The sequence below is a fragment of the Parasteatoda tepidariorum genome, chromosome 7, assembly GCF_982258835.1.
Source record: "Parasteatoda tepidariorum strain Cologne lab strain chromosome 7, Ptep-v5.0, whole genome shotgun sequence".
In the NCBI taxonomy this organism is placed as follows: domain Eukaryota; kingdom Metazoa; phylum Arthropoda; class Arachnida; order Araneae; family Theridiidae; genus Parasteatoda; species Parasteatoda tepidariorum.
Genome location: NC_141761.1, coordinates 31,582,713 through 31,609,167, shown reverse-complemented (window position 1 = coordinate 31,609,167; position 26,455 = coordinate 31,582,713). Strand labels below are relative to the sequence as shown.

The window sequence follows — 26,455 nt, the reverse complement described above, 5'->3', positions numbered from 1 at the left end:
TCAAATCCCCATAATAATTCAGCAAGCTCATCTTGCTGGTTGATGACCACGTTTTCAATTTGAGAAGAAAATGTCACGATAATCCAATCAGGGAGGTCAATGTTTTCCAAATCAACAAAACGCAGTTTAAAATCGTCGCTCAATTTTTAAAGACCTGTATATATTTCCAAGTCTTCTTCTAACCAAGTCTTCTAATTGTCACATATCTGAAAAATACTGATAATCCTTTGACCAATCGACCCTTCCGGTTCGGATCGACCCCCATTCGACCCCCTGGCTCAGATCGATCCTCGCTTATGTTAAATAGACCCCTGGGGGTCTATATAGACCACTTTGGCAACCTCTGAAATAGGCCCATCGTAACATTAAAATTTGTTTCTCCGTGTGAGAAAATCTAATCCTTTGACCAAAAGTTATTCAGTATTATTCTTCCTTTATTTATTTATTTTTTTTGTCTGGAGAAAGCAAACTTTCGAACATTTAGATATTAAGGAGCGTTTTAAACTCTAATATGGTTTAAGTTGCCAATATTATGATTCAATATTGATTATAATACATCGTTCTCATTGATGTATCGTAGTAATATTAACAGCTTTCCTGGGAATGCAAATTAATGAAAGTTGTAGTTATGGTTTCAAAATTATTAGCACTTGAACCCTTTTTATTGTGCTTAATAAATAATTTGAATTTGATTGAACTAAATTAGAATTGGTTTAAGTTTGAATCAGTGTATTTTTTAAAATAATATAAACTAATTAGTCAAAAATACTCGTTGCAATTTGTTTTTAAATGAGTTTAAAACTAGATGAATTCATTTTGTTAATGGACATCAAACACATCCACATTTTAAAGTAAAATGTACTTAGCTTTGCAAATGCGTAAGCATAAACTCATTTCAAGCAAACTAAAATCCATCTCTGCAATAAGATAATTTTTACTCCTATTCTTTCTGCAAACAATTAGTTACAATTTGCATACCATTCTAGTTAAATAAATGCAAATACGTTAGTTTATATTTCTATTTATCCAGCAATAAAGTTTGAAATACATTCGGTAAGTTTTACATTTTTTCTTAAAAGAGAAAACTTTTAACATAAATTTCAGTTGATAAAACCCAAATTGTTAAGTAACAATGCATAGAATTATCAACTTAGTTTATTGTAGGAAAGCTGCTTTAAAATTTTTTTAAACAATTTTATATTCATGATATAGTATAATATTTCAAATCATACATTCTATAGTATTTACTTATGCAAGCTCAACATAACTTCAACACTTTTGAATAATGCATGAGCCCTACAATTTATGAATAATTCAGAAGTGTCATTTATAATATAAAATGCCAGAAGCATAAAGTAGGAAAACGCTGATAAACGCGAATTTCTTTAGGAAAGAATTGGATTAAATCTTTTTCATTTTCTTCTTTTTACTTCTGTCTAACTTTAAATAGTAGAACGAAATGGTAGCTGGGAAGTTTGAAAAGTTAAATTCTTTTCATCTCCGAACTTAATTTTATTTAATCTGGTGACATTTTGCCAAGCTGAGCTTTTTATTTTATTAAAGTTCATTAAAAAGTTCATCATTTATAAACTAAAGATATGACACTTTACTGCTATTTAGTTTTTAAGTATCATTTATACATACAAATATATTTGGCAATAAGATATAATGATGAAACTAAGGGAAGTCTGACTAACTACACTAAAAAAAACAGTTTGGTTAAAACTACTGGAATAAGATAAGTTTAAAGTGTTTCTGGCTCTATGGGGAAAGCCAAAAAAAAAGGAACGGTGATTTTTACTAAAACACTTAGGTAAAATGAACAGTAAAATATTGTTTCATAATCTGTGACAAAATTTAGGAGATGCGTTAAAGTTCATTAATTTTACTATGGCACCTTAGAGCATGACATAAAAACCATTTATTCAATTAACCATTTATTATAGTTTCTAACAAATCAAAATTCAATTCGATATTTTTTTCCCCTGAGAAATCAAAATTCGAAAATTTGATTTTTCAGGAACTATTCGACCAATTTCACTCAAATTTTGTATTCTGCCAAATAAAATTATATCCTTAAAAATAAGTTAAAAATTGCATACCTTACAATTCCAAATAAAATAACAAAATATTGATAAAAACTTATATTAAGTAAAATAATAAAAATTATAAATATTTATTAAAAGTTATTATTTGCATGGAGTTATATTTAAATAAAGAATTTTATAGTTGTGAGCAAAGTTTTTCAATTCGCTTAAGAATTTTTCGATATATGGCGTAATATGAAAAAAGTAAAATTAACAATAAGGGGTCCAAACTTTGGATCGCTCACCAAACTATTAGGACCATATTTCCCAGATTGCTAGTACCGGATATTTTAGGAGTCAGAAATTCGAATCCGTCGAAAAAAGGTATGTTTATTCATGGAGTAACTTTTTGTGTCTGATTTTGCAACTTAAAATATCGTCTTCACTAATTAATTAACATATTTGAGGTCACCCTCTTGAACCAATAAGATTGAGTCCCAGAACGTGAAGATCCGATCATTAGATCAAAAGTTATTCAGAGTGGTTTGTTTTTTATTTTGCACACTTTATGCATGAATATATTGAGAATTAAGAAAGATAGTGACTATGAATTACCTGACTAATTGCGTAAGTTGTACGTAAAAGAAAAAGTAATAAAATAATTTTCTCTGCAGTGGAAAGAAAGGCAAAGTGGTGGTTATTTTCCTACTAACAAAGATATTTAAATTCTTTTCCATATTAAACACAGCCTTCTTTGTTGCATTTCTTATTTAATGCATTAACAGTTTGTTAAAAATTTCAAAACAAAATTATTTCGAAGCACAAATTTTTATCAATGTTTTATCAAAATTGCTAAAATTTTTGTGACCCCATTGGGATCGGGACCCACAGTTCAGGAAGCTTTGGTTTAGATCAATGATTTAAAACAAAAACAGAAACACTTTTGACTTATATCAATGTTTTTTTTCTTCTTTTTTAATAAAAATTAACTGATTCATGCGATTTTAGTTATGATTTAGAATGGAACAAAATAAAATGCTGCCTAATGAGACATGACGAGTATGTGAACATATTTTTATAAAAATTAACTGATTCAAATTTCGATTTTAGTTATGATTTAGAATGTAACAGAATAAAATGTTACCTAATGAGATATATGACGAGTATGAGAACATATATGACAAGTATGAGAACATATTTTTTGTAAAAATTAACTGATTCAAATTGCGATTTTAGTTCTGATTTAGAATGGAACAAAATAAAATGTTACCTAATGAGATATATGACGAGTATGAGAACATATATGACAAGTATGAGAACATATATGACAAGTATGAGAACATATTTTTTGTAAAAATTAACTGATTCAAATTGCGATTTTAGTTATGATTTAGAATGGAATAAAATAAAATGTTACCTAATGAGATATATGACGAGTATGAGAACATATATGACAAGTATGAGAACATATTTTTTGTAAAAATTAACTGATTCAAATTGCGATTTTAGTTATGATTTAGAATGGAATAAAATAAAATGTTACCTAATGAGATATATGACGAGTATGAGAACATATATGACAAGTATGAGAACATATATGACAAGTATGAGAACATATTTTTTGTAAAAATTAACTGATTCAAATTGCGATTTTAGTTATGATTTAGAATGGAATAAAATAAAATGTTACCTAATGAGATATATGACGAGTATGAGAACATATATGATAAGTATGAGAACATATTTTTTGTAAAAATTAACTGATTCAAATTGCGATTTTAGTTATGATTTAGAATGGAACCAAATAAAATATTACCTAATGTATGAGATATATGACGAGTATGAGAACATATATGACAAGTATGAGAACATATTTTTTGTAAAAATTAACTGATTCAAATTTCGATTTTAGTTATGATTTAGAATGGAATAAAATAAAATGTTACCTAATGAGATACATGACGAGTATGAGAACATATATGACAAGTATGAAAACATATTTTTTGTAAAAATTAACTGATTCAAATTGCGATTTTAGTTCTGATTTAGAATGGGACAAAATAAAATGTTACCTAATGAGATATATGACGAGTATGAGAACATGTATGACAAGTATGAGAACATATATGACAAGTATGAGAACATATATGACAAGTATGAGAACATATTTTTTGTAAAAATTAACTGATTCAAATTGCGATTTTAGTTATGATTTAGAATGGAACCAAATAAAATGTTACCTAATGTATGAGATATATGACGAGTATGAGAACATATATGACAAGTATGAGAACATATTTTTTGTAAAAATTAACTGATTCAAATTGCGATTTTAGTTATGATTTAGAATGGAATAAAATAAAATGTTACCTAATGAGATATATGACGAGTATGAGAACATATATAACAAGTATGAAAACATATTTTTTGTAAAAATTAACTGATTCAAATTGCGATTTTAGTTATGATTTAGAATGGAACAAAATAAAATGTTACCTAATAAGACATATGACGAGTATGAGAACATATTTTTTATAAAAATTAACTGATTCAATTTGCGATTTTAGTTATGATTTAGAATGGAACAAAATAAAATGTTACCTAATGTATGAGATATATGACGAGTATGAGAACATATATGACAAGTATGAGAACATATTTTTTGTAAAAATTAACTGATTCAAATTGCGATTTTAGTTATGATTTAGAATGGAATAAAATAAAATGTTACCTAATGAGATATATGACGAGTATGATAACATATATGACAAGTATGAGAACATATATGACAAGTATGAGAACATATTTTTTGCAAAAATTAACTGATTCAAATTGCGATTTTAGTTATGATTTAGAATGGAACAAAATAAAATGTTACCTAATGTATGAGATATATGACGAGTATGAGAACATATATGACAAGTATGAGAACATATTTTTTGTAAAAATTAACTGATTCAAATTGCGATTTTAGTTATGATTTAGAATGGAATAAAATAAAATGTTACCTAATGAGATATATGACGAGTATGATAACATATATGACAAGTATGAGAACATATTTTTTGTAAAAATTAACTGATTCAAATTGCGATTTTAGTTCTGATTTAGAATGGGACAAAATAAAATGTTACCTAATGAGATATATGACGAGTATGAGAACATATATGACAAGTATGAGAACATATATGACAAGTATGAGAACATATTTTTTGTAAAAATTAACTGATTCAAATTGCGATTTTAGTTATGATTTAGAATGGAACAAAATAAAATGTTACCTAATAAGACATATGACGAGTATGAGAACATATATTTTATAAAAATTAACTCATTCAATTTGCGATTTTAGTTATGATTTAGAATGGAACAAAATAAAATGTTACCTAATAAGACATATGACGAGTATGAGAACATATTTTTTATAAAAATTAACTGATTCAAATTGCGATTTTAGTTATGATTTAGAATGGAACAAAATAAAATGTTACCTAATGAGACATATGACGAGTATGAGAACAATGACGACGAGGATTGTTCCACAAATAACGCCAAATAGGAATGTCATGGGGCTGTCAGTGGGTCGAACTGGAGGAGCCGTACCCGCACTCGACCCCGACGACGATAGGGAACCTGCGAAGAAAATTTTTTTTTTTTATTGCTCTTCATGTTTTTTTTTTTTACATACAGAAAAATATATTCAAAATGTGCACAGTTTTCTTTTTTGCACTATAATAACCCAAGAGTATCAGACTTTCGTAGTAGTATAAAAACTTAAAACTTTTCTGTGCAAGTACACTAAGTTTTCAAATATGAATTTTAAATAGTGCTTGATGTGGTGACAGCTAACAAGTAGTAAAGATTTATAAATTGCAATTCTACTTAAGCCATTTTGTAAATTTCGAATTTTATAAATATTACTTTTGCAACTATACGTATAAAGAAGCTTATCAGGTAGCCGGACAGTTTGTACGTTGGAAACCACCTGCCGGACAATTTTGAAATATTATAAATTCTAATTGTGCTTGCGTCATTTTATAAAATAAAGAATTGCTAACACGAATAAAATTCAGATGTTGCAAAATAAGATTATTTCAATTGCATTTTATAGTATTTTAAAAGCGTCTGTCTTGTGGTTTCCAGAAAACCAACAATCCAGATACTTAAAAAAACATTTTAAAATAGTTGCCCGAATAGAACTTTCGTTTTTCATACTTAGAAGGCAATTAAGTTTTACTGTGTTCCGACTAAAAGTTTTGATAAATGTGATTCATGAGGTTTTGAAACTAAATTGCACATTTATAACCATTAATTAATAGCACGTTAACTAATTAATAACCTTTACTAAATAGTAACATTAATAACAATATTACAACATTATAACAATAAAACAATATCATAATGACAGCATTATTACACTATAACAATATTAGTAACATTTATAACAATAATAGTAACATTAATAATCTGCATTTCATGTCGGATGGTATAGCATAATACCGCACATTGCTTTTTGTACAGAAACATGGAAATAGATGATCAAAATATAAAGGAATTATTGTAGACAACGAAACTATTCCTTTATAAATTAAATTTTGCTAAATAATAATAACAAAAAAATTGCTTTTATTAAAATTTATTACGCCAAAATGTATCCATTTTATTTGCATGATCTGATAAAAATTGGAAAGATTATTTTGAATCATCATGCAGATTTTAATGCTAAACAAGGCAAGATTTTATCCCATTTTCTTTGCACTAAGAAATTTTAATTCAGTTAATGCCTCGATAGAAATAATTACTCTGAAAATCTTTCAAAACATTACATTATGCAATGAGGCATAATTATTCAGATTTTCGTTGCATATAAATGAATAGGTTCGATATTCATTTAATTAATTAGCAGCCCATTCATATAGGGATATTAGCCTAACTAATTCATGGATGCAGTGAAATGTATAGTAGGTGAAAAGGATACTAACACTTACTAGTCTGCGCAGGTTTAAAATATTCGCTCTGCTTCGCTAGAATCTGAAAAAGAAAATTAGTCATTAATTAATATTCTTAAACTGTTTAATTGGGAATCTTTCAGGAAGAATTATTAAAAGACGAGACTTAAATATTCATATCGTTAATGGTAAGAAACAAATTAGTTCAATGTACGCATGTAAATTAATTAGTACATGTAAATCAAATATATATAATACTGTTGAAACTTACTGAGCATTCAATATTAAGACAAGTGTTAACTGAAGCACTATTTTCAGTAATATACTTCGAATGCTCAAAAAATTTACATTTGGTACTTATTTAGCTACTTTTAGATAACAAAAAGAATTAAAATAAAGGGAGATTAGCGATTAACGAAGTAAGTTATGAAAAATAATAATAAGCCTTATATATATATATATATATATATATATATATATATATATATATATATATATATATATATATATATATATATATATATAAAGCTTGTTTATTTTAATTTAAAAAATAATAGTTAATTGCAATCACTAACCATCCTCACTAAAACAACAATAAGTATAGCGAATATTCTTTTAAGACGAGTTAGTTATTAGAAACAACAACAGAACAACTTTTAAGGTATGTTTATTCAGAGAAAGTACGTTTTTGTGTCTGCTTTTATAACTTAAAATATCGTCTGCCTAATTAATTAGTTTTAATTTTTAATTATTTCTGTTCTAGTTTCCAAATTTGTACGACGTTTCGGTAAACAAACGGTTAAACTTAAAAGTGTTAATCAAGTGCTTCTAACTGTTAATTAATTTTGAAATCAAGCAAAAATATTTATTTTTTTCCGAAATTTTTTTTGTCGAGTACTGAATTTTGGACAACTAAGTGTGTGGGTTAGCAGCAATCGAAAAAAATGGTCTCAATAGTTTAATCATGAGATTGATTGAAAGTTCAGACCCCTTAATGTTTTACCATATTTCATTGTATCTTATGACCTACAAATGTCCCCAGAAGCCTTTTTACGGACTATTATAAAAATCCTTTATTTAAAGTTAATTCAATGTAATAAATTTGCAAAAATTTATTTACTGATTAGTTTACTAATGGTTGAAGAAAATTGGACTATAAAGTACATAAATTTTTTCCTCAACAAAATTATTTAATTTTAAATGACAAGATAGTTCTGATAGTGTTTTAGTTTTTTCTTTTTTTTAAGGCCTTTTTTGAAATTTTATTACTTAAACTCCATTTTAGTCAAGTTTTGCGCTTTATTTCGAAGAAGAACCATATTAATTATAATCATTTCATATATAACCATATTAATAAAATCAATTCATATTTAATCATTTATCAATAAAATAATTTGATGTTAATACATAACCCTCCTTAAAATCCATATTACTTGACATTTTTCGTTTTCTTTTTTGACCACCGATTCTTTTTTCGATCAATTACAAGCTTTTATTGATACTTAAGTGTGAAAAAAAAGCACCAAAGGAACACCAAAGGAATTTTTTTTTTACAAAGTAAGAAACATTTAAATTTTCAAATTCTTTTCAAAAAAGCTAAATATTCAATCAAACAGATAATCGTTTTAAATAATTTAAATAAATATTCAATCAACATACGAAATTCAAACTTTTTTCAAAATATAAATCTTTAATAGATAATATATAACTAAGCCTTATATAAAAGAAGTTGATAGCTTTCTGAATAACTTTCCGCAATTATTTCAAAGCACCTCAATGTCAATGAACATATGTCCTGTATTTAACCCAAGAAAGATACTTTGATGACAATACATAACCTTCATCAAAATTCAAGTTATCCTCCATGGCAAACAACTTCCTTTCTCTTGACCCATTTCTGCCCACCGATTTCATCGAGAACGTGATCTTCTCCAATATTTTCAAAATTTTATTGATCATCGGAACACTCCAAATGTAAACAAACTTGCAGAGAATGTACGGAAATTTGCATATTTAAATGAGCACTTACACCCCATTAAAGGAAAACTTTAAGTGAAAATCAACTTCAGCCTGTCAAAAACTTTAATCAATAAGACGGAGAAGTATAAAACAGCGTCTTAAACGACGATCTCTCTTTACAATTTAAAGATTAATGGCTGCCTCTTTCCCGAACTATCAAACGCACTTGAAGGATGGTTTTCCCTTCAGCCGTTTGAGTGTGTCATTTTGAAGCTCTGCAAATAAAAATGATGGAACGATCACCTCCAATTAGCTATGTATGGATTGACGGAAGCTGACTTCACAGGGATTATTATTTTACTTCGCCTTCATATCGAACAGGAGTAGTATTCATTTATTACGTGGTACGATTTAACGATCAGATAAATAAGAAAAAAAAATGAGAGCAAAATTAAATAAGGCCTCAATGGAGTGAATGCCTCATATTTAACAAAGAAATACGTTTTGACACATGGAAGAGTTATTTTTTTTGCCTCTTCTGTCCCAGTTTCATTGTCTAAAACTTCAGTTTTTTCAGTTATCGTTACGAAAGTGAAGTATTTATTTTTAAGTGCATATTTTTAAACCATGATTTGACAGACATAAAGTAATAAAAGCAGTTTATTTGGATTAAATATTTATTTTTATTGGTGCTAAGTTGAAGGAATATATTACTTGAATTTCACGGAAAGTACACACAGTTTATAAAATAGGCAAATACGTTACAGCAGATGGTATTTCAATTGCGAAATCAGATACAATAAATTACTTTCTTTGAATAAAATTTTTTTTTTCCTTGATAGATTAGGTTTTTTTGAATATTCAAATATAAGGGTTAGTCGTACTTGGGGAAAAAACTCTGGTAAAATTATTGTACTATATGGTAATGACATTACATATTATTGTACTATATGGTAATGACATTACATATTATTGTACTATATGGTAATGACATTACATATTATTGTACTATATGGTAATACACTATTTCAAAATGGTTAAATAACAACTTATTTAATTGTTTTTTCACCATATTCAAACAAAACAGTCAATCATCAGCTGGTTGTAAATGGTTAAGCAATCGTATAGTTTAGCATTCATGGTTCTTTTAACAATACTAGTTTAAAATGGTTTCAAAACCATAAAGGTAAAGAATGTTCTTTACCGTAAACTTTACGGTTAAGTGGATGGACAGATTGCTACCGGTTACTTTACCATAATTTTAGAGTGAAAATTCTAACAGAAAAACTTCTCCTTCCAAATTCTGTTTCCATAACTAATTTAAAATTGAAAGTAAAGAAAATTGAGTTTAGGTAAGGCAAGAATAAGACATGAATTTTCAATTGCTAAAAAAAAAAAGAAATTACAATTTCAAAGTTCGAACAAATTATTGGAGGAGAACTTCCCTATTGTGTAATCCTAAGTTATCCTTTCATAATTTGTTTTCATTTTGACATTTGGAAGACTTTTTTACATAATTGAAATTGAATGTTCACTCTAAGTTTGCCTGAGCTTAGTTTTCTATAATTTAAATTTTAAGTGACTTATGGAGGTGAAAGATAATTTGTGAAGAAACGTTTCTCCCTTGATATAGGGTCCTCTTAATGTTAATTTTACATTTTGCGTATTTCATCAAATCTATACAATTACTCAAATGAATCAAAATTTTTTGCACACAAAGATGTAACTTGATTGTCCATAAATAGTTCCTTGTTAAATATACTCTTTTAATATTATGTAAGAATTTCTATTTTTGATATCTATACTGAAGGAAAACTTTTTCAAATGTAGGGTAAACGAATTTTTAAATCATTTTAACTGAGTAATTATAATTGACAAAATAAAAATTTTAAATAAAATCGGGAAAATATTTTTCAAAATCCTTTAAACTAATCGAAAATTTCTACACAAATTGATAAAACTAGATTATCTAAGTATAGTTCTACATAAAACTTGTTTTTATAATAGTTCATAAGAATTTCTATTTTTATATTAATAAGGAGAAAAATATTTTGAAATGCACAGTAAAAAATGCTTACCTTATTTCAAACTATGCAATTTTAAAGATAATATCAAAATAAAGTATTATCAAGTGATTACGCAATATTATACTAAAAAAAATCTAAAATAGTTAAAGTTAACACAAGCTAACAAAAAACAAGTTATTTTCGCTTCCGAAAACACCACCGTTGGTACACATTTTACCCCCATTAGTTTGTTCGCATCAAGTTAGAGTTGATATTAGTTTGTTGCCACTGTAAAAAATTGAAATTGTCGATAAATACACTGCCACATTGGTGACCTTCGGACGTGATGTGAACACGTCTACCTTGGTAGAAACGCCCACTACGATTTGAACACGCCTACTTCGATGGATGGTTCACATTGAAATGTTGACTTGCTACTTGTGACTGCGACATTATCCACCTCCCCTCGCTGTTGCTACTCAGTTTCGATTGAACACAACATCGGCCTGCATACACTCAACTCCTAAAGGCAACACAGGAGCGACCACGACCCTGAACTTAATACAGCTCTCACGATTAGCACTCAAAAGTACGGTGATCTTAATACAGTTCTCCCGGTTTCTCACAAAAACAGCGATAAATCAATTAGTGGTATCCATTCACCGAATTCTATCACTGATATAATTCTGGTGGGGGAGTACTGTAGTGTGTCTACCACTACAAAAGTCCAATTCCATTTCACTAGCACATAAGACACATTAACTCTATTCTATGATGGGGTACCTTTTCATAGATGAAGGTTGACATGGTCGATAACTCTCCCCACATTAGTAAATAGTAGTCAAATAGTAATGCGCTAGCTTCTGTAATAAGCTAGCAAATATCACTGATGTTATCTTTAAAATATTTGAAAAGTTGATTGGTATACCTACAAGTGCATTAGGTGTGGGTATCTCGGTCCCGATTGATTGTTGTGGCATTTGTTTACGTTAGGAACTGTTCTTTCTATTCTATTTCAAGTAAGCCAAGCCCGTCAAATATCAATTCTCTTAAGTGACACATTCCATATTCTTACACAAAGATTCTTTCACAAACATTTCATTTCTTTCACTATGTATTTCTTACATAACACAAAGACAGGCACGAGGCCATGAAGAACATAAAAAAAACTAATTATGCATCGAAGTTGCCAGGTACATAAAACAAAAATGTATCACGGTTACTATAAAATATATAAACAGATAATAAATCTAAGTTAAGTAACAGGCGTAGATAAGATTAGATTATATTTCAATTCGCAGATAAGATTATTCGTAGAAAAGATTCGTAGTAGATAATTCGCAGATAAGATTATTCGTAGAAAAGATTCGTAGTAGATAATTCGCAGATAAGATTATTCGTAGAAAAGATTCTTAGTAGATAATTCGCAGATAAGATTATTCGTAGAAAAGATTCGTAGTAGATAATTCGCAGATAAGATTATTCGTAGAAAAGATTCGTGGTAGATAATTCTCAGATAAGATTATTCGTAGAAAAGATTCGTAGTAGATAATTCGCAGATAAGATTATTCGTAGAAAAGATTCGTAGTAGATAATTCGCAGATAAGATTATTCGTAGAAAAGATTAGTAGTAGATAATTCGCAGCTAAGATTATTCGTAGAAAAGATTAGTAGTAGATAATTCGCAGATAAGATTATTCGTAGAAAAGATTCGTAGTAGATAATTCGCAGATAAGATTATTCGTAGAAAAGATTCGTAGTAGATAATTCGTAGATAAGATTATTCGTAGATAAGATTCGTAGTAGATAATTCGCAGATAAGATTATATTTCAATTTCGATGTGCGATACGGAGCTGTTTTTAATTAACTTTGCATTAATTAACATTCTAACTTGCGTAGAGAAGCTTAGTTTAACTTTAACACGCCATTTTGCTTATATACGATCAGCTGGCACTGATGACATAGGTCACATGTTTGAGTATCCGTGATCTTCTTCTTCTTGAAGTACAAGTACCCAATTGTCTTCAGTTAAATTTAAAACTATTGCTAAAGCTTAACCAATCAACTACTACGAGAGGAACGAAAATCGAACAAAATATACATAGATTCGATTTGGATAAATACGATTTTGATTCAAGCTTACGTAACAGACTTGTTATTGTTGCAAAAATACTTTCGGTTGTCAAATTGTAAATACTGTTATGAAAATTTGACTCAATGAGATCTTCATTTTAGGTTTGAAACTAAATTTTTAAAAACCTTGAAATTAAAACCGAATTTTATGGTTCAATTTTAGTGTTAGGTTTAAGACCTAGTTTATTACGAGGAGGTTTTAATTTTTATATTTTACGAGTAAACAGAGAAAATTTCAAAATCTATGAGACATGTCAATTAGTGATTTTGTAAAAAGGATAAATTTAACGATTTCTGATTTATTTTTAATTGTAAAGCATATTGTATCCACAAAAGCTGCTCACAGGGCTTAATTTTTTACATTCAATAAAGGTATAAAAATGTAATTAATGCATGCTAGCTTCATACGTGAATTTAATAGCAAAACTGAAAACTATTGATAGTTGGTTTCTGAACTCCTCTTGGCGCTATATACAGAGGTTCTACGCCACCAAGTTTTCTCACTATTAAAAAATGGAATACCAAGGAAAATGGAAACCAAACATGCTTACAAAACTATAGCTGGGGGACGAAAACAGGACATTACTCAATTAAATACTGTAGGGAATTGTTAAAAATGACATTTTTGATTTGAATTAAATTTTGTAAGTGACTTAAAAAACTAAAATTTTTACAACAGCATGCAATTTTTAATTTCGCATTACGAAAAGTCTTTCCTGTTGCAAAAAAAAAAAATCTTTATATACGTGAATTTAGAGCAAAATGTTTTTTTAACAAAAAAAAAGTTACATTTTATTGATCAGTGTAATAAAAGAATGGATTTGGGTGTTTGTGTCATAATTCCAGAAATGCTTGTGCAAGTCTCTTGAAATTGAATCAGCAGTTTCTGAAACCAATTTTAATAATTGATCCTACGTATTATTTAAAGCTTTTAGTTAGTCCGTTTAACGTTCGTAAGTTACTTTTAGTTAAACTTCTTAAATATGTTTCTATAAACTTAAATAATGGAAAAGTATTTGTAATTGGAATAAGAAAAAGTAAATTTTGTACTTAATTAATTTGGGAAGTTTTGATTATCCCCCCACGATTAATAACATAATTTTTGTGGCCGAATAATTTGAATTTTTAAACTTCCGAAAACATGCTTTTTTAATCTAATAACGTAAAGTTACCAGGATGAGCGACAAACAGTAATAAAAATTATTCAAGTTTTTAAATTTATGCCTTTCAGTATTACGTGTGATTGCGTAGTGTTGATTTATACCGAAGTCATTGATTATTTACAAATTTTCACCCCTTAGCTAGTTTATAAAAAAAATATTAATTTTATTACATTACATATTTATATCAATAACAAATACTTTATAGAAGTGCAAAAGAGCTATATTTCATGATATTACTGTATAAATTTCCGAAGGTTTGTTTATGGCATTAGAATAATAAAAGGTAAAATACCTGCCCGTCAGGACCCCAAACTTGAACTTCAACATAACCTGAGTAGTTGGTATCTGGATCCAGGGATCCATCGTAGATCCTCAGGGTTCGCTCCTCCTCCTCGACCTCTTCTTGGCTGGATCTCCTGACGCGGAAAGGTGGTTCTGACCGAGGGTCGCATAGGCTAAACTCTTCGTCTCCCAACACCACCTCACTGGCAAAATTTTCACTGCGAATGAAGCAAAAGAGAAAATACAGTTGTTTACTTAAACTAGGTGTAAAATTGAGCAGTTTTGATCGACTTAGGAAACTTTTCGTATATTACAATGCACATCCAGAAAGTAAGTTTCCCTATTTTTTTTTTTTTTAAAAAACCCTCTTACTTTCAGGAACATATTTATTGGCAATAAGTACAGCAATGTTTCAGCTATTTTTTAACATAGTCACAACCAGAATTGAGACACTTGTCGTATCGTGGGATCAACTTTTGTATCCCTCTGTCGTAAAACTCTACCGCCTGTAAATGGAACCAGCGTGTGACAGACGTCTTTAGCTCTCCACGTTGTGAAACAGCAAACACTGACCGTTACTGTGAAACATTGCGGAAATTGCTACGTGCCATTCAAAACAAGAGACGTGGAATGATTACTGCAGGTGTTGTGCTCCTGCATGGCAATGCTCTTCCGCATACAGCTCGACGCACAGCAGCTGTTTTGAAGAAATTTGGCTCGGAGTTGTTTGATCATCCACCCTACAACCCTGATCTTGCTCCCAGCGATTTTCATGTTTTCTTGCACCTCAAAAAATCCCTGTCCTCCGGTGAGCGCTTTGGCAACGACGAAGAGCTGAAGACGTCTGTCATACGCTGGTTTCATTTACAGGCGGTGGAGTTCTACGACAGAGGGATGCAAAAGTTGATCCCACGATACGAAAAGTGTCTCAATTCTGGTGGTGGCTAAGTTGAAAAATATCTGAAACATTGCTGTACTTGTTGCCAATAAATATATTCCTGAAAGTATGAGCTCTTTTTTTAAAAAAAAAAAATAGGGAAACTTACTTTCTGCATGCGCCTTGTATTATGATAGTTTTGAAATGCGATTGATATTGAAGTTTAAATGCTTATGCATTTATGAAATAAGTATAAAATAGGAGAAAATAACCATTATTAATGTTCATCCTTATTATTATAAGGAATGTCTCCGATGGCCTCACATCCATAATTTAACCCTTATGTATTTAGTTTCTATGCATCAGATTCTTAGAATGGTTTGATTTTGAATCTTTAATATGCTTTAATTAATGATTTGTCTCTACAAATGACATTGCAACACTGCAAAACGTCTGCACTGCAAATCAACAAATTACAGTTTGAAATAAATTAATTATTCGAAAATGATAATGTTCGTAACTGTGTGTGAAATTAAAAATTTATTGATCGGAATTAAAAATATATGCAGTTAATATAAGGGTTCGAAATATAATCTGTTACCAAACGTACTATCTACATCATTTCAAACTCTTCTTATTTTCAATTATAAATATCAATGAAACCTAAAATTAACTATTTTTCTCCTCAGATTTGAATCTAACTATCTATCTGGAAAACGTAACGTTACAAGAGAAAAAGAAATTTCCAAAAGTAAGTTTACATTTGAGTAATATCAAAAGTTGTTTCTCTCATTTTGAATGCATCAATGAATTTTGAATGAGAAATTTGCGCTCTTTCAAGAAAATATTATTTATATCACTGTGGATTTAGTAATAATGTCTAATTTGTTTTATAAGTGAATGCTATTTAGATAAGTTAAATAAATTAAAAACATAAAAAATATTAAAGATTAATGAAAAGGGAGGAATAAAATTGCTAAAATAAAATATTTTTAAAGACATAAATTCTTTTTTTATATATTTAAAAAGAATATCAAAAAGCCGTGAAAAAGATATAATCTCTTCATCAGCTCACACGATATATATATATATATATATATATATATATATATATATATATATATATATATATATATATATATATATATATATATATATATATATATATATATATATATATATATATAATAAATAAATAAATACAAGAAAACACTAAGAAAGTTAAGAAAAACAATAAGTAACATTTATTGCGCTTAAGCTGCAAGTAAACAGCACTCATTAGATAAGTTCAAAATGAAGAATAAAACAAAGAAAAATTATAGACATATGAAAAAAAGGGGGTGGGAAATAATAAGTAAAAAACAACAAACATTTTATTTAAAAAAAAAAAAAAAGTGAAATGTTAATTAAAAAACCGGAAAAAAAGCCGGGAAAAAAAGATATAATCTTTTCTTCAGCCCACACGATTATATCCGCAAAACAGAGTGCTTTCTGATATTGTATCAATAAAGCCAAAGCAAAATATATTAATACAATAGTGTGAGGAGCACTCAAAAAATTTTTTTTATAAAATAACTACATAAAAATAGATCATAAAAAGTAAATATAACATGTAAAAACAGATAATAAAATAAAATAAAAAGAAAAAATAAAATAAAAAACATTAAAAAGGGGGGACTATAAAGCGAGTAGCAAAATCATAACAACTTACATGGACAGTTATTTTTCAAGAATGATTTAAAAATGTTTTCGCAGAAAGATTGCCAGATTACAAAATATGAAAACAAAAGATGAAAACAAAAGCGCAAATTGAGTGTAACAAAAGGGTTCTAAAGTGTCGTTCTTACTGCACTGCTGAAGTGATTTGTTATTCTGAGTTTTGATTTGTTAGTTACCAAGGATGGGCCCGAAATGGATGTGCACAAGGTAATATTATACAGGATAATTTTAAAAATTGATCATAAATAGTTTTAGAAGATAGATGTTTATTTAAGAAAAAATATAAAATAGAAAAGAGAAACATAAATTGCCTGCTTTGCTGCTTTGCCTGCTTTGCTAAAATTATTTGCCTGCTTTGCTAAAATTATTTGCAAAGCAGGCAATTTATGTTTATATATATATTATATATATATATATATATATATATATATATATATATATATATATATATATATATATATATATATATATATATATATATATATATATATATATATATATATATGGGTCATTCTCACAAAAACAGTCATTTTCACGTCCCCAGTATATTTTATTTTTGTTTTACAGCTTACGAAAAAAAAAAAATTCAGGGAAAGTGTCCTTCAGAATGCAAGCTAACAAAAGAATAAAAATAGAATTATCAATTTTTATTTTTTAGTTATTTTAGGTAATTAAAATATACCAATATGTCATTCCCTCACTTGTCCCCACTGCTGATTTAAAAAAAGAAAAAAATTGTTTTTGAAACAAAATTCTTTTTTTTTACAAATTCGTGCTTTTCATTTCAGAAAACTGAAATATAGAATTCAGAAAATCAATTTTAAATTTAATTTCTGATAAAAATATTAACACAGCACTAATTTAAACTTTGTCCCCAGTGCTTCGCGTCATTCCCTCACAACAATGTTCCTATCACCTGCAATCTTCTTAGAATAAAAATATTTTAATAAAAACTTCAGAAGTTAACAACTGGCATCATAGAACAAAATTGCAGTATGTTTCCATCTTCAACTTAAAGAAGCTTTGCTGTGGAATAAATTTAAATGAATCAAACCAAGTAAAATTTTTTACATTTGTCATTTCCTCATGTCATTTTTTAGAGTAAAATAAAATACAACTTCATCGAGAAAGTGGATAATTATATGTTCCTTTCTTGTATGAATATAATTGTATGTGATTGACTTCAGAAATTAATTAGGCCTAACTGTTATTTTTAAATTTTATTGAATTCGTCATTCCCTCACTAGTGTATAAAGGGAATGACGCTGAAGTGAGGGAATGATTCAAGATGAGTATATTATCAAATTTTTTTTTGTTCAATCATGCCAGCCAATTTTATTTCTCAAACCTGTAAAAACTATTAAATATATAAGAATAAATTATAATAAATATTAGATATACTTAGTATGTTATCATTTTCAAACTTTAGGTAGATGTAACTTAGATAAAAACATGTATTAAAATAAAATATCATTCCCTCACTATTAGTGTCATTCCCTCACTTTTTAAATAGTGAAAATAATTAATTTACATATTAACTAATTTGAAAAATAAATTAAAAAATTAATAAACTAATTTATTAAATTAATTACGAGTAATTAATTTATTAAATTAATTATTAATTATTATAAATTAATTAATTATAAATTAATTATTTAAAAATTAATTAATTTAAATATTAAGTATAATTTATGGGATATATACTTTCTTTATAATGCCATTACATATTTCTATTAATATAAAAAGTTTCAGAGCTTTTTATTCACTTTACTTTTTCGGGATTTTTATGAACTGAAAAATGACAGTTTTCGTGAGAATGACCCTTTTAATGTAAATAATAAACTTGAAACAATGAAAATTCTACAATTTTAAAAAATAAAAGAGTTCGCTAACTTATCGTGTTTCCAAAAATTTGTGCTTTTAACTATTTTTTTCAAATTAAAGCATGCTTTTTTGATTTTGAAATTTTTGTTGAAAATTCACTCTTTGAAAATGTTGGACGTATGAAAAGAAAAATTAAAATCTGTATGAATGCAATTTTATGAATTTATTCTAGTAATATTTTTTTTTGTCTCATATTACAGCATCGGTCAGTTTTTGGAATTTATGTTTGAAATCCCATATTGTAAAACTGTAGTATAATACCTTTCCATGTTGAAAAATTCCAAAAATTGTGTGAATGATTACTTTATTTAAAGTTAATGCCAAATTTTAAGAAGAAGGTAATGTAATCTCATCGATGAAGAAGGTAAAGTTTTTCAGAGTACTACAAATTTGTAGAATTTACTTACTTAAACTAAAAGATTTATTGTATAGGGCTAGTTTTAATCTTACAATAAATGCTTTAGGATTATTTTTAGAAGCTGAAGGTGGATAATTATACTATTTAAAGAAATATTATTACGGCGTAGCCAGTAAGATGGTTTGTTTAGGTGAAAAACGAGTGCTTCTTGTCTTTAATTGAAAAATTAGTCATAGCCAAATAATCATCAATCCTCTTTCATAATTCCTAAAATTATTGATTGTGGTTGATTATATGATCAAGTAATTTCAATCTTGTCAGGTTGATTTGAAAAACTACTCGTATAAATTTTTACAAAATGCATTTTTTCTTTGTTGCTGTATAATAAAGATATTTATGTTTTCGTATAATCTGTTATGATAAATATGCCAATTGCATAAAATACTTTTATAATATTTAACTTCTATTCCCCTCGGAATTCATATTAACTTTCCGTCTGTGGCATGTATATTTGACTAACAAACTAATTTTATTCTAAGAAATATTGTGCAAAGCATCCTAAATGTATGGTTCTGGCTTTCGGTTGTATAGTAAAAGTAACTATCATGGATTAAAATCCAAGTGCAATCAGATTGACCATGGGAAGTTTTTTTTGGTTTTCCTCTTCGTGAACCCAAATGAGGGTTAGATTCATCAAAAATTCCTCCAGGAAGGACAGTTTGTGTCAATGCATGGTTCAGGAGTTCCCTTGTCTTCTATGCTGGGTTCAAAAGTATAAGCTACGGAATTGGTCATAGATGATCGTAAACTCAGTATTGGGTCAACTGTTCAGCGAAATTTATAAAATTAAATAAATTTAGCAAATTGAGTGCTGGTTAAAAATAAGCAAAACTAAACTATCATGACTAACTATTATAAGCCACATCAGTTATAAATGTAGCATATTAATCGCTAAAAAGCATTGTTTGAGCCTCTGTGGCTAAGGGGATAGGATCATCAGCATTCATCTTTCCCGATGAGATTAACCAGGTTCGAATATTAGTTCGATGGATGCTTGTTAAGAATTCTTCGCCTGACTCATACCGACCACAATGGCAGACGGATCATGGGTTAGAATCAATCCTCTTGCGGTTTTTGTGGTTTTCCTCACTATGCAACGCAAATGGGGGTTGATTTCATCAAAAAATCGTCTAGGAAGGATTTAAATGGAAGTTTTTATGCTAAATTTCCTTATTAAGTATGTTTTTGCTCTAATATGTTCAGTATATTACTCTATTGTATTTCAAGAAAAATCTGAAAAAAAAATCAGTTGGGATATTATAATTAATTAGATGCGGCACTTAAAATAAATCTCGAGAAATGCAATAATTCGATAAATTATAATAAATCGAAGAAACGCAAAGTGTAGGTTTATTATGTTTCACATAGTAAAGATTAAATGCACGTTAAAATAAGTAGGTGAAAGATTGAATTGAAATTGATCGAAATTTATATGGTTATAATTTACGAAATTTATATGGTTATAAATATAATAAGAAATTTATAAGTTTTGTTGTTATTTTAATGTTCTGCAGTTTAAGCATTCTTCAAATGGGCATTAAGCTCACCAGATTTCTTCATTTTTGAAAAATGAAAAGATTATTTTATTCATTAATGCCGTTTCATTAGTATAAAGCTTAATGTTAAATTTGAAATTGTTTGAGAGATGATTTTTCAAATATTTTCTAAAATTAGAAATTTTCTTTGCTTTAAAAATGGTTTTTTATTCACATAAAACTAAAGTATCAATACACACCAAAATTGTTTCGATATTAAAATTAAATTAAATTAAAAAAGTTTAAATTTAAAATTATTCCCTTTCTTATATTTTTAAAAAAAATGTGTGTAAAAAGTCATTACTCTTTTAGTGTTGAAGCATATTACGGTTTCGAATTTTTTTTGGGTAATCTTACAATTATAGATACATGCGTTCCTTATTTTATTTTGAAAAAATGAGCATAAAAATGTTTGAAAACAAGAGTAAAAATGTAAAGTACATTCTTAAAAATAAAGAAGAATGTATTTTAAATTTCCCACAATTACGATACGTATTAATTATTAAATTTAATTATGGACATATGAATCTTTTTGAAATTTAGAAGATATGAACAATCATTTTGTGGAGAAGCAAGAAATAAAAGTTTTAACATCAGTTTAAGTTCGACATGAGAGAAACGAAAAAAAGAAAAACGATGAGAATTGAAATAAAAGTGCAATTTTTTAAGCATTTGAAAAGAAGTAGAAATAAGTTTAAGAAAAGTAGAAAAACTCATCATTAATTTTTATAAAAGAATTTAGGAAATCTATAAATAATATATAGATAATACTAACTTGACAAATTATTATAATTATCTTGATCTGAGATAGTTTCTACGCATTCTACAATTTTTTTCAAAAATAGACAGCAGTCATTGTTTGAAAATAATACTCTCTTACACTCTTTCAATCTACTTCAATTATTTTTAACAAATATATCAGAATGTTATTTTCTTTTTAATACGAAACGTACGGAAAGAAAATTAATAAAAAAGTTTCTTTTGATATGATAGTTTGTGAAACTTTTTCTCCCAAATGAAAGCGGATTCTATTCTAAGACAAAGCCCAAAAGATAAAAATAAAGACATCTCGGAGGTGAATGCTCCTATAGCTCTATAACTGGAATGCCCATAAGCGGTAGAAAAAAAGGAAAGAGATCGAAACTTATCGATTGCATCACACCGTTACCTTTCTCAATGAAAGAACAGACGATTACACTCGCTGTTGCCACTTACCCACTGATAAAATTTTACGAGCAAACGATATTAAAACTATTAAGAGCGCTAAACTCACCGTTGTGGCTTTGGTCATCAGACTTCGCTTTCAGGGAAGACGCAGGTGTTCGGGCCTTCGAATAAATGTCAATGTGGGCATGGTTTTTCCAGATCATTTACCTGAGATCGTCTGACGAACGGGGATTTTCCAGACACACACACCTTTTTCTCTAACCCAATGTTGGTTGGACATACGTGTTCCCTCTCAACTCGATCGATAAAAAAGTCACGTGATTTGAGCGTACTAGCAATGAAATTTAACTCTGGACTCGCCCCATCCTTTTCTCACATGTCTATTGATTCTAATTGCATTTAGGAAAACAATTTTGGCAACAAAGCTATTCGGAATTGTTGAAAATTAAATTATCACCGAGTAGCGTTCTGTTATCTATTTAGGAGGAAAAAGAACATTCGATGCTGAATTCTCTAAAATGTTATGTTATGCCAAAATTAAGTAGACAATTTTTATTTAATAACAAAGCTAGTTCATTAATTTAATTATTTTGCAAATGATAAATGTTGTTAAGATACTAAAATATTCATTTAAAGCAAAGTTCAAACAATGGGGATTGCATATGGATTTCAAATTCAGTTATTTTTTATTACAATTAAATTAGACAAAATTCGAACAAGAGGAAGAAATAAACTTAGGAATTATTCGGAATATGCGACAAGAAGAAAAAGAAAACGATATAAATTGTTTTTCAGATGGACCATAACTTAAATAAACATAAGTTTTTTTTTTTTATACTTGTGCCTAATGTTAGTCGATGCGTTAACTCCATATTCGAAGTTTTTATAAACTTTTTATCAATTGAGAAACGACTCAACTGAAACTGATCATCCTCTGTAACTTTTGATCTAATAATCGGATCATCACTTTCTAGGACTCAGTCTTAAGGTTCCAAATGAGTGACCTTTAACATGCTAATAAATAAGTGCAGACTATAATTTAAGTTACGAAATCAGATGCGACTTTTTCAAAATTTGTTTTTACAGAAACTATTCGACCGATTTCACTCAAGTTTTGTATTTTGCCAATTAAAATTGTAATCTTTAAAATGATCGAAAAAATTGTGTACCTTACAATTCCATTTTTTTCGACTATCATTAAAACGAAAATTATCTTTATTCAGAGAAAATACGTTTTTGTGTCTGATTTCGTAACTTAAAATATCGTATGCACTGAATAATTCGCATATTTGAGGTCATCATCTCAAACCATTTAGATTGAGTCCTAGAACGTGAAAATCCGATTATTAGGTTAAAAAGTTATTCAGGCTGATCCGCTTATTTTTCAGCGCACTTTACAAATCAAAAAGTATTTGGTTAGTTCGGCTATTAAATCAGTCTGATAATCTATTTTGCAATTAATGTAACCTTGCTTTAATATTATTATTCAAATATAAAACTGCATGCATAATAAATTTAGAATTAATTAGGAGCTCTGCACCTTGCTCGCGTCATTTACCATCACGATTTTCAGCAAATTTTTTTATTTCTTGACGGTTAACAGATTGTTACGTCATGATTAAAAATAATTAAACTAAAACCTTTAAATTTTCTTTTTGTATTAATTCTTTGATGCAGAATTTTTATTAAACATAATTTTTTAGTATTTTGTAGCAATTTAATAAGGGACAAAATAATCAAAAATAAGGGAAAAATATCATATTTAGCATTTTAATAATTTGTGGTTATGGAATACAGCGCGAAACATCGGTGTCATTTTCTGCGTTAGAGTTAAAATCCTCCAAACACATTCGAAATTTTCAAAAGAAGTGTTTAGGATTATTTATAGATATTTAATGGCTTTTATCTAAGTTATGCAATCCCACCAAATCGCTGATTTTTGCAAAAGGTAGATACATTTTTTATTGCTTTATTGTTTTCCTTTTAAGTTTAATATTACAGTATACATATATAGCATATATAGAGCAATGAAGTTAAAGTTTTATTCCGAGTTTAAGGCAATCAAAAGTAGCTTTCTTTTATTTCCTTCGTCAAAAGAGCTCAAACATGCAGTTCCTTTTATTATCTTATTTACTCGCGTTCTTATTCTTTTATGAAAAACTAAAAACTGCAAAAATAAGTGATATCGAAACGCTTAAAGCGCGGAAGTAACAAGTAATATTTTATTCATGAAGTATATTTAAATAATGAGGTAAAATTTTAAGAATTTAAAAATCAATTATATCTCGTCTGACAACTAAATCTGCTTCAAGCGACAGAGGCAGAAAAGGCAGCCGGATGCATGTTTTCTTTTCTATTTATTTTCTCAACACAGAAAAAAATATTATTTACAACGAAATCGATTGGTTCCGATTTGCTAAAAAAATCGTTTTAGGGAAATTAGAGATGTTTGACGATATATAAATAAATATTGGGGATTTTAAATCGGTTTGATAAGTTCAAGAGTTCATGAAAAATAATATTGGAGTACAAATTAGTTCGATCCGTTTTTTTTTTGGGGATCAAAAATGCATTTATTTCAGAACAAAATGAATGAACAAATGATTAATCAAAGTATTGTCCATCTCTGACTGCTACTTTTTCCCACCTCTCAGGCAATCTTCGAATTCCATCTCAGAAAAATGTCTAATCTTTCAGGCGATCCAAGTTAGGAGCCAATTTTCGATTTCTGGAAGAGAAGTGAACTGGTGACCTGCCAAATTGTGCTGCATTCGTCGGAACAACCAGTAATCAGAAGCAGCAATGTCTAGTAAATACAGCGGGTGAGGAAAAATATTCCACTTGAGCGTTTCCAAATAATTTTTTACGACTTTTGCGACATCAGACCGACCGTTATTATGCAGAAGAATACCTTTGTCATGTCTTTGCTTGTATTCCGCCCGTTTTTCTCCTCAATCAACGGCTCAAACGAATCAATTGTAACCTATACCGATCGCCTGTAATGGAATCCCCAAGTTGTAGCAGCTCACAGTATACAACATTATTCACCATTCTTCATTCACCATTCTTGAAAAGTCGAAACCATTGCTTACATGATTTATCAGTTGGAGCATTGTCATCATAAACTTCTACAAGCATTCGATGCGCTTCAGCTGCACTTTCCTTCCAATTAAAGCAGAAACATAAAACCTTCCGCAAATGATGCTTAGTTACCACAAAACTTGACATATTCGACAAAGTAAAAAACACGGTTTTTGTATGAAACTCAAAGCGATATAAACTGAATATTAATTACAGATGTTTAACCTCTCTGAAATCATCGAAACCAGCTGTCACTATGATACATTCATAACAGCAGAGCCATTTCTTGAAAACGAACCGAACTAATTTGTACTCCCAATACATATTACAACTTTATAAGAAACATTTATTTTTATTGCATGAACAAAATGCTCAGAAAACAAAATCTTACCCCACCACATGAAATAATTTTTTTATTTTGAATTGCAACTTTCTTCAAAAATGACGAAATTCAGAAAGATAAGTGCGTAAAAAATTCTTAAAATGACGAAAATCGAAAAGCTAAGCCTCTGAAAAATTTGAAAAAGGATAAAAAGCGAGAAAAATAAAAGTCTGATACGCTTGTTATAAGGAGAAAAACACTGTGTTATATGGAGAATATTTTGAATGTTATTTAATGTTCCTTATAAAAAACGTCTGATGCGTTTGTTATAAGGAGAAAACCACTGTGTTATATGGAGAATATTTTGAATGTTATTTAATGTTCCGCATAAAAATTCGCAAGGAAACTTTCTTTGTTAGAGAAACTTTAAATTATTTTCTACATGAAGCAAAAAAAAAACAAAACAAGAAAACAAACTTAAAATCAGTTTGCTTGTTGTAAAATGTCCACAAAATATCGATTGCTTGGGAAGTAATGCAACAAAAGTGTGTGTTTATATGACTTCTAAGATAATTCCATAAAAACAAATCATCGATATTGAATATCTGAATTTAAGGAAGAAAAAGGGAGCAGGTGTTTCGTGTTTGGCTTTATTCATGATGTTTTTTTTCATTGTCTTTCCTTACAGAAACAGTTACATTATTGATCAGTCACTTACATTCTATAGCAAATTTCTTTAACGATCCTCTTACACGGATACTATATGTTTACTAGCTTGCTATGGTATGATCAAAATAGCAATTCCCTCCAATATTTCCATTTTTATGTTTTTTAGAGTAACTTAACTTTTGAGTAAATGCTATTCGATATCATAAATCTGATGATAAATAATAAATCGAACTCATACGTCAAGAGTACATAAAAGTTAAAAA

At 28.4% G+C, this 26,455-nt stretch overlaps 1 protein-coding gene across 4 annotated transcripts in view; it reads right to left on the bottom strand.

Moving 5' to 3' along the window:
* LOC107441786 (tyrosine-protein phosphatase 69D) overlaps positions 1 to 26,455 on the bottom strand; it is a 542,487-nt gene that overhangs the window by 97,839 nt on the left and 418,193 nt on the right. For 2 of the 4 annotated variants that reach the window (XM_071183653.2, XM_043039328.3), the window contains 3 exons: positions 14,531 to 14,738; positions 7,010 to 7,058; positions 5,519 to 5,660 (listed from right to left, as the gene is read on the bottom strand). In XM_071183653.2, coding sequence (XP_071039754.1) covers positions 5,519 to 5,660; positions 7,010 to 7,058; positions 14,531 to 14,738 — 399 coding nt within the window. The remainder of the gene's footprint in view (positions 1 to 5,518; positions 5,661 to 7,009; positions 7,059 to 14,530; positions 14,739 to 26,455) is intronic. The other 2 variants (XM_071183654.2, XM_071183655.2) reach the window with 1 other exon arrangement.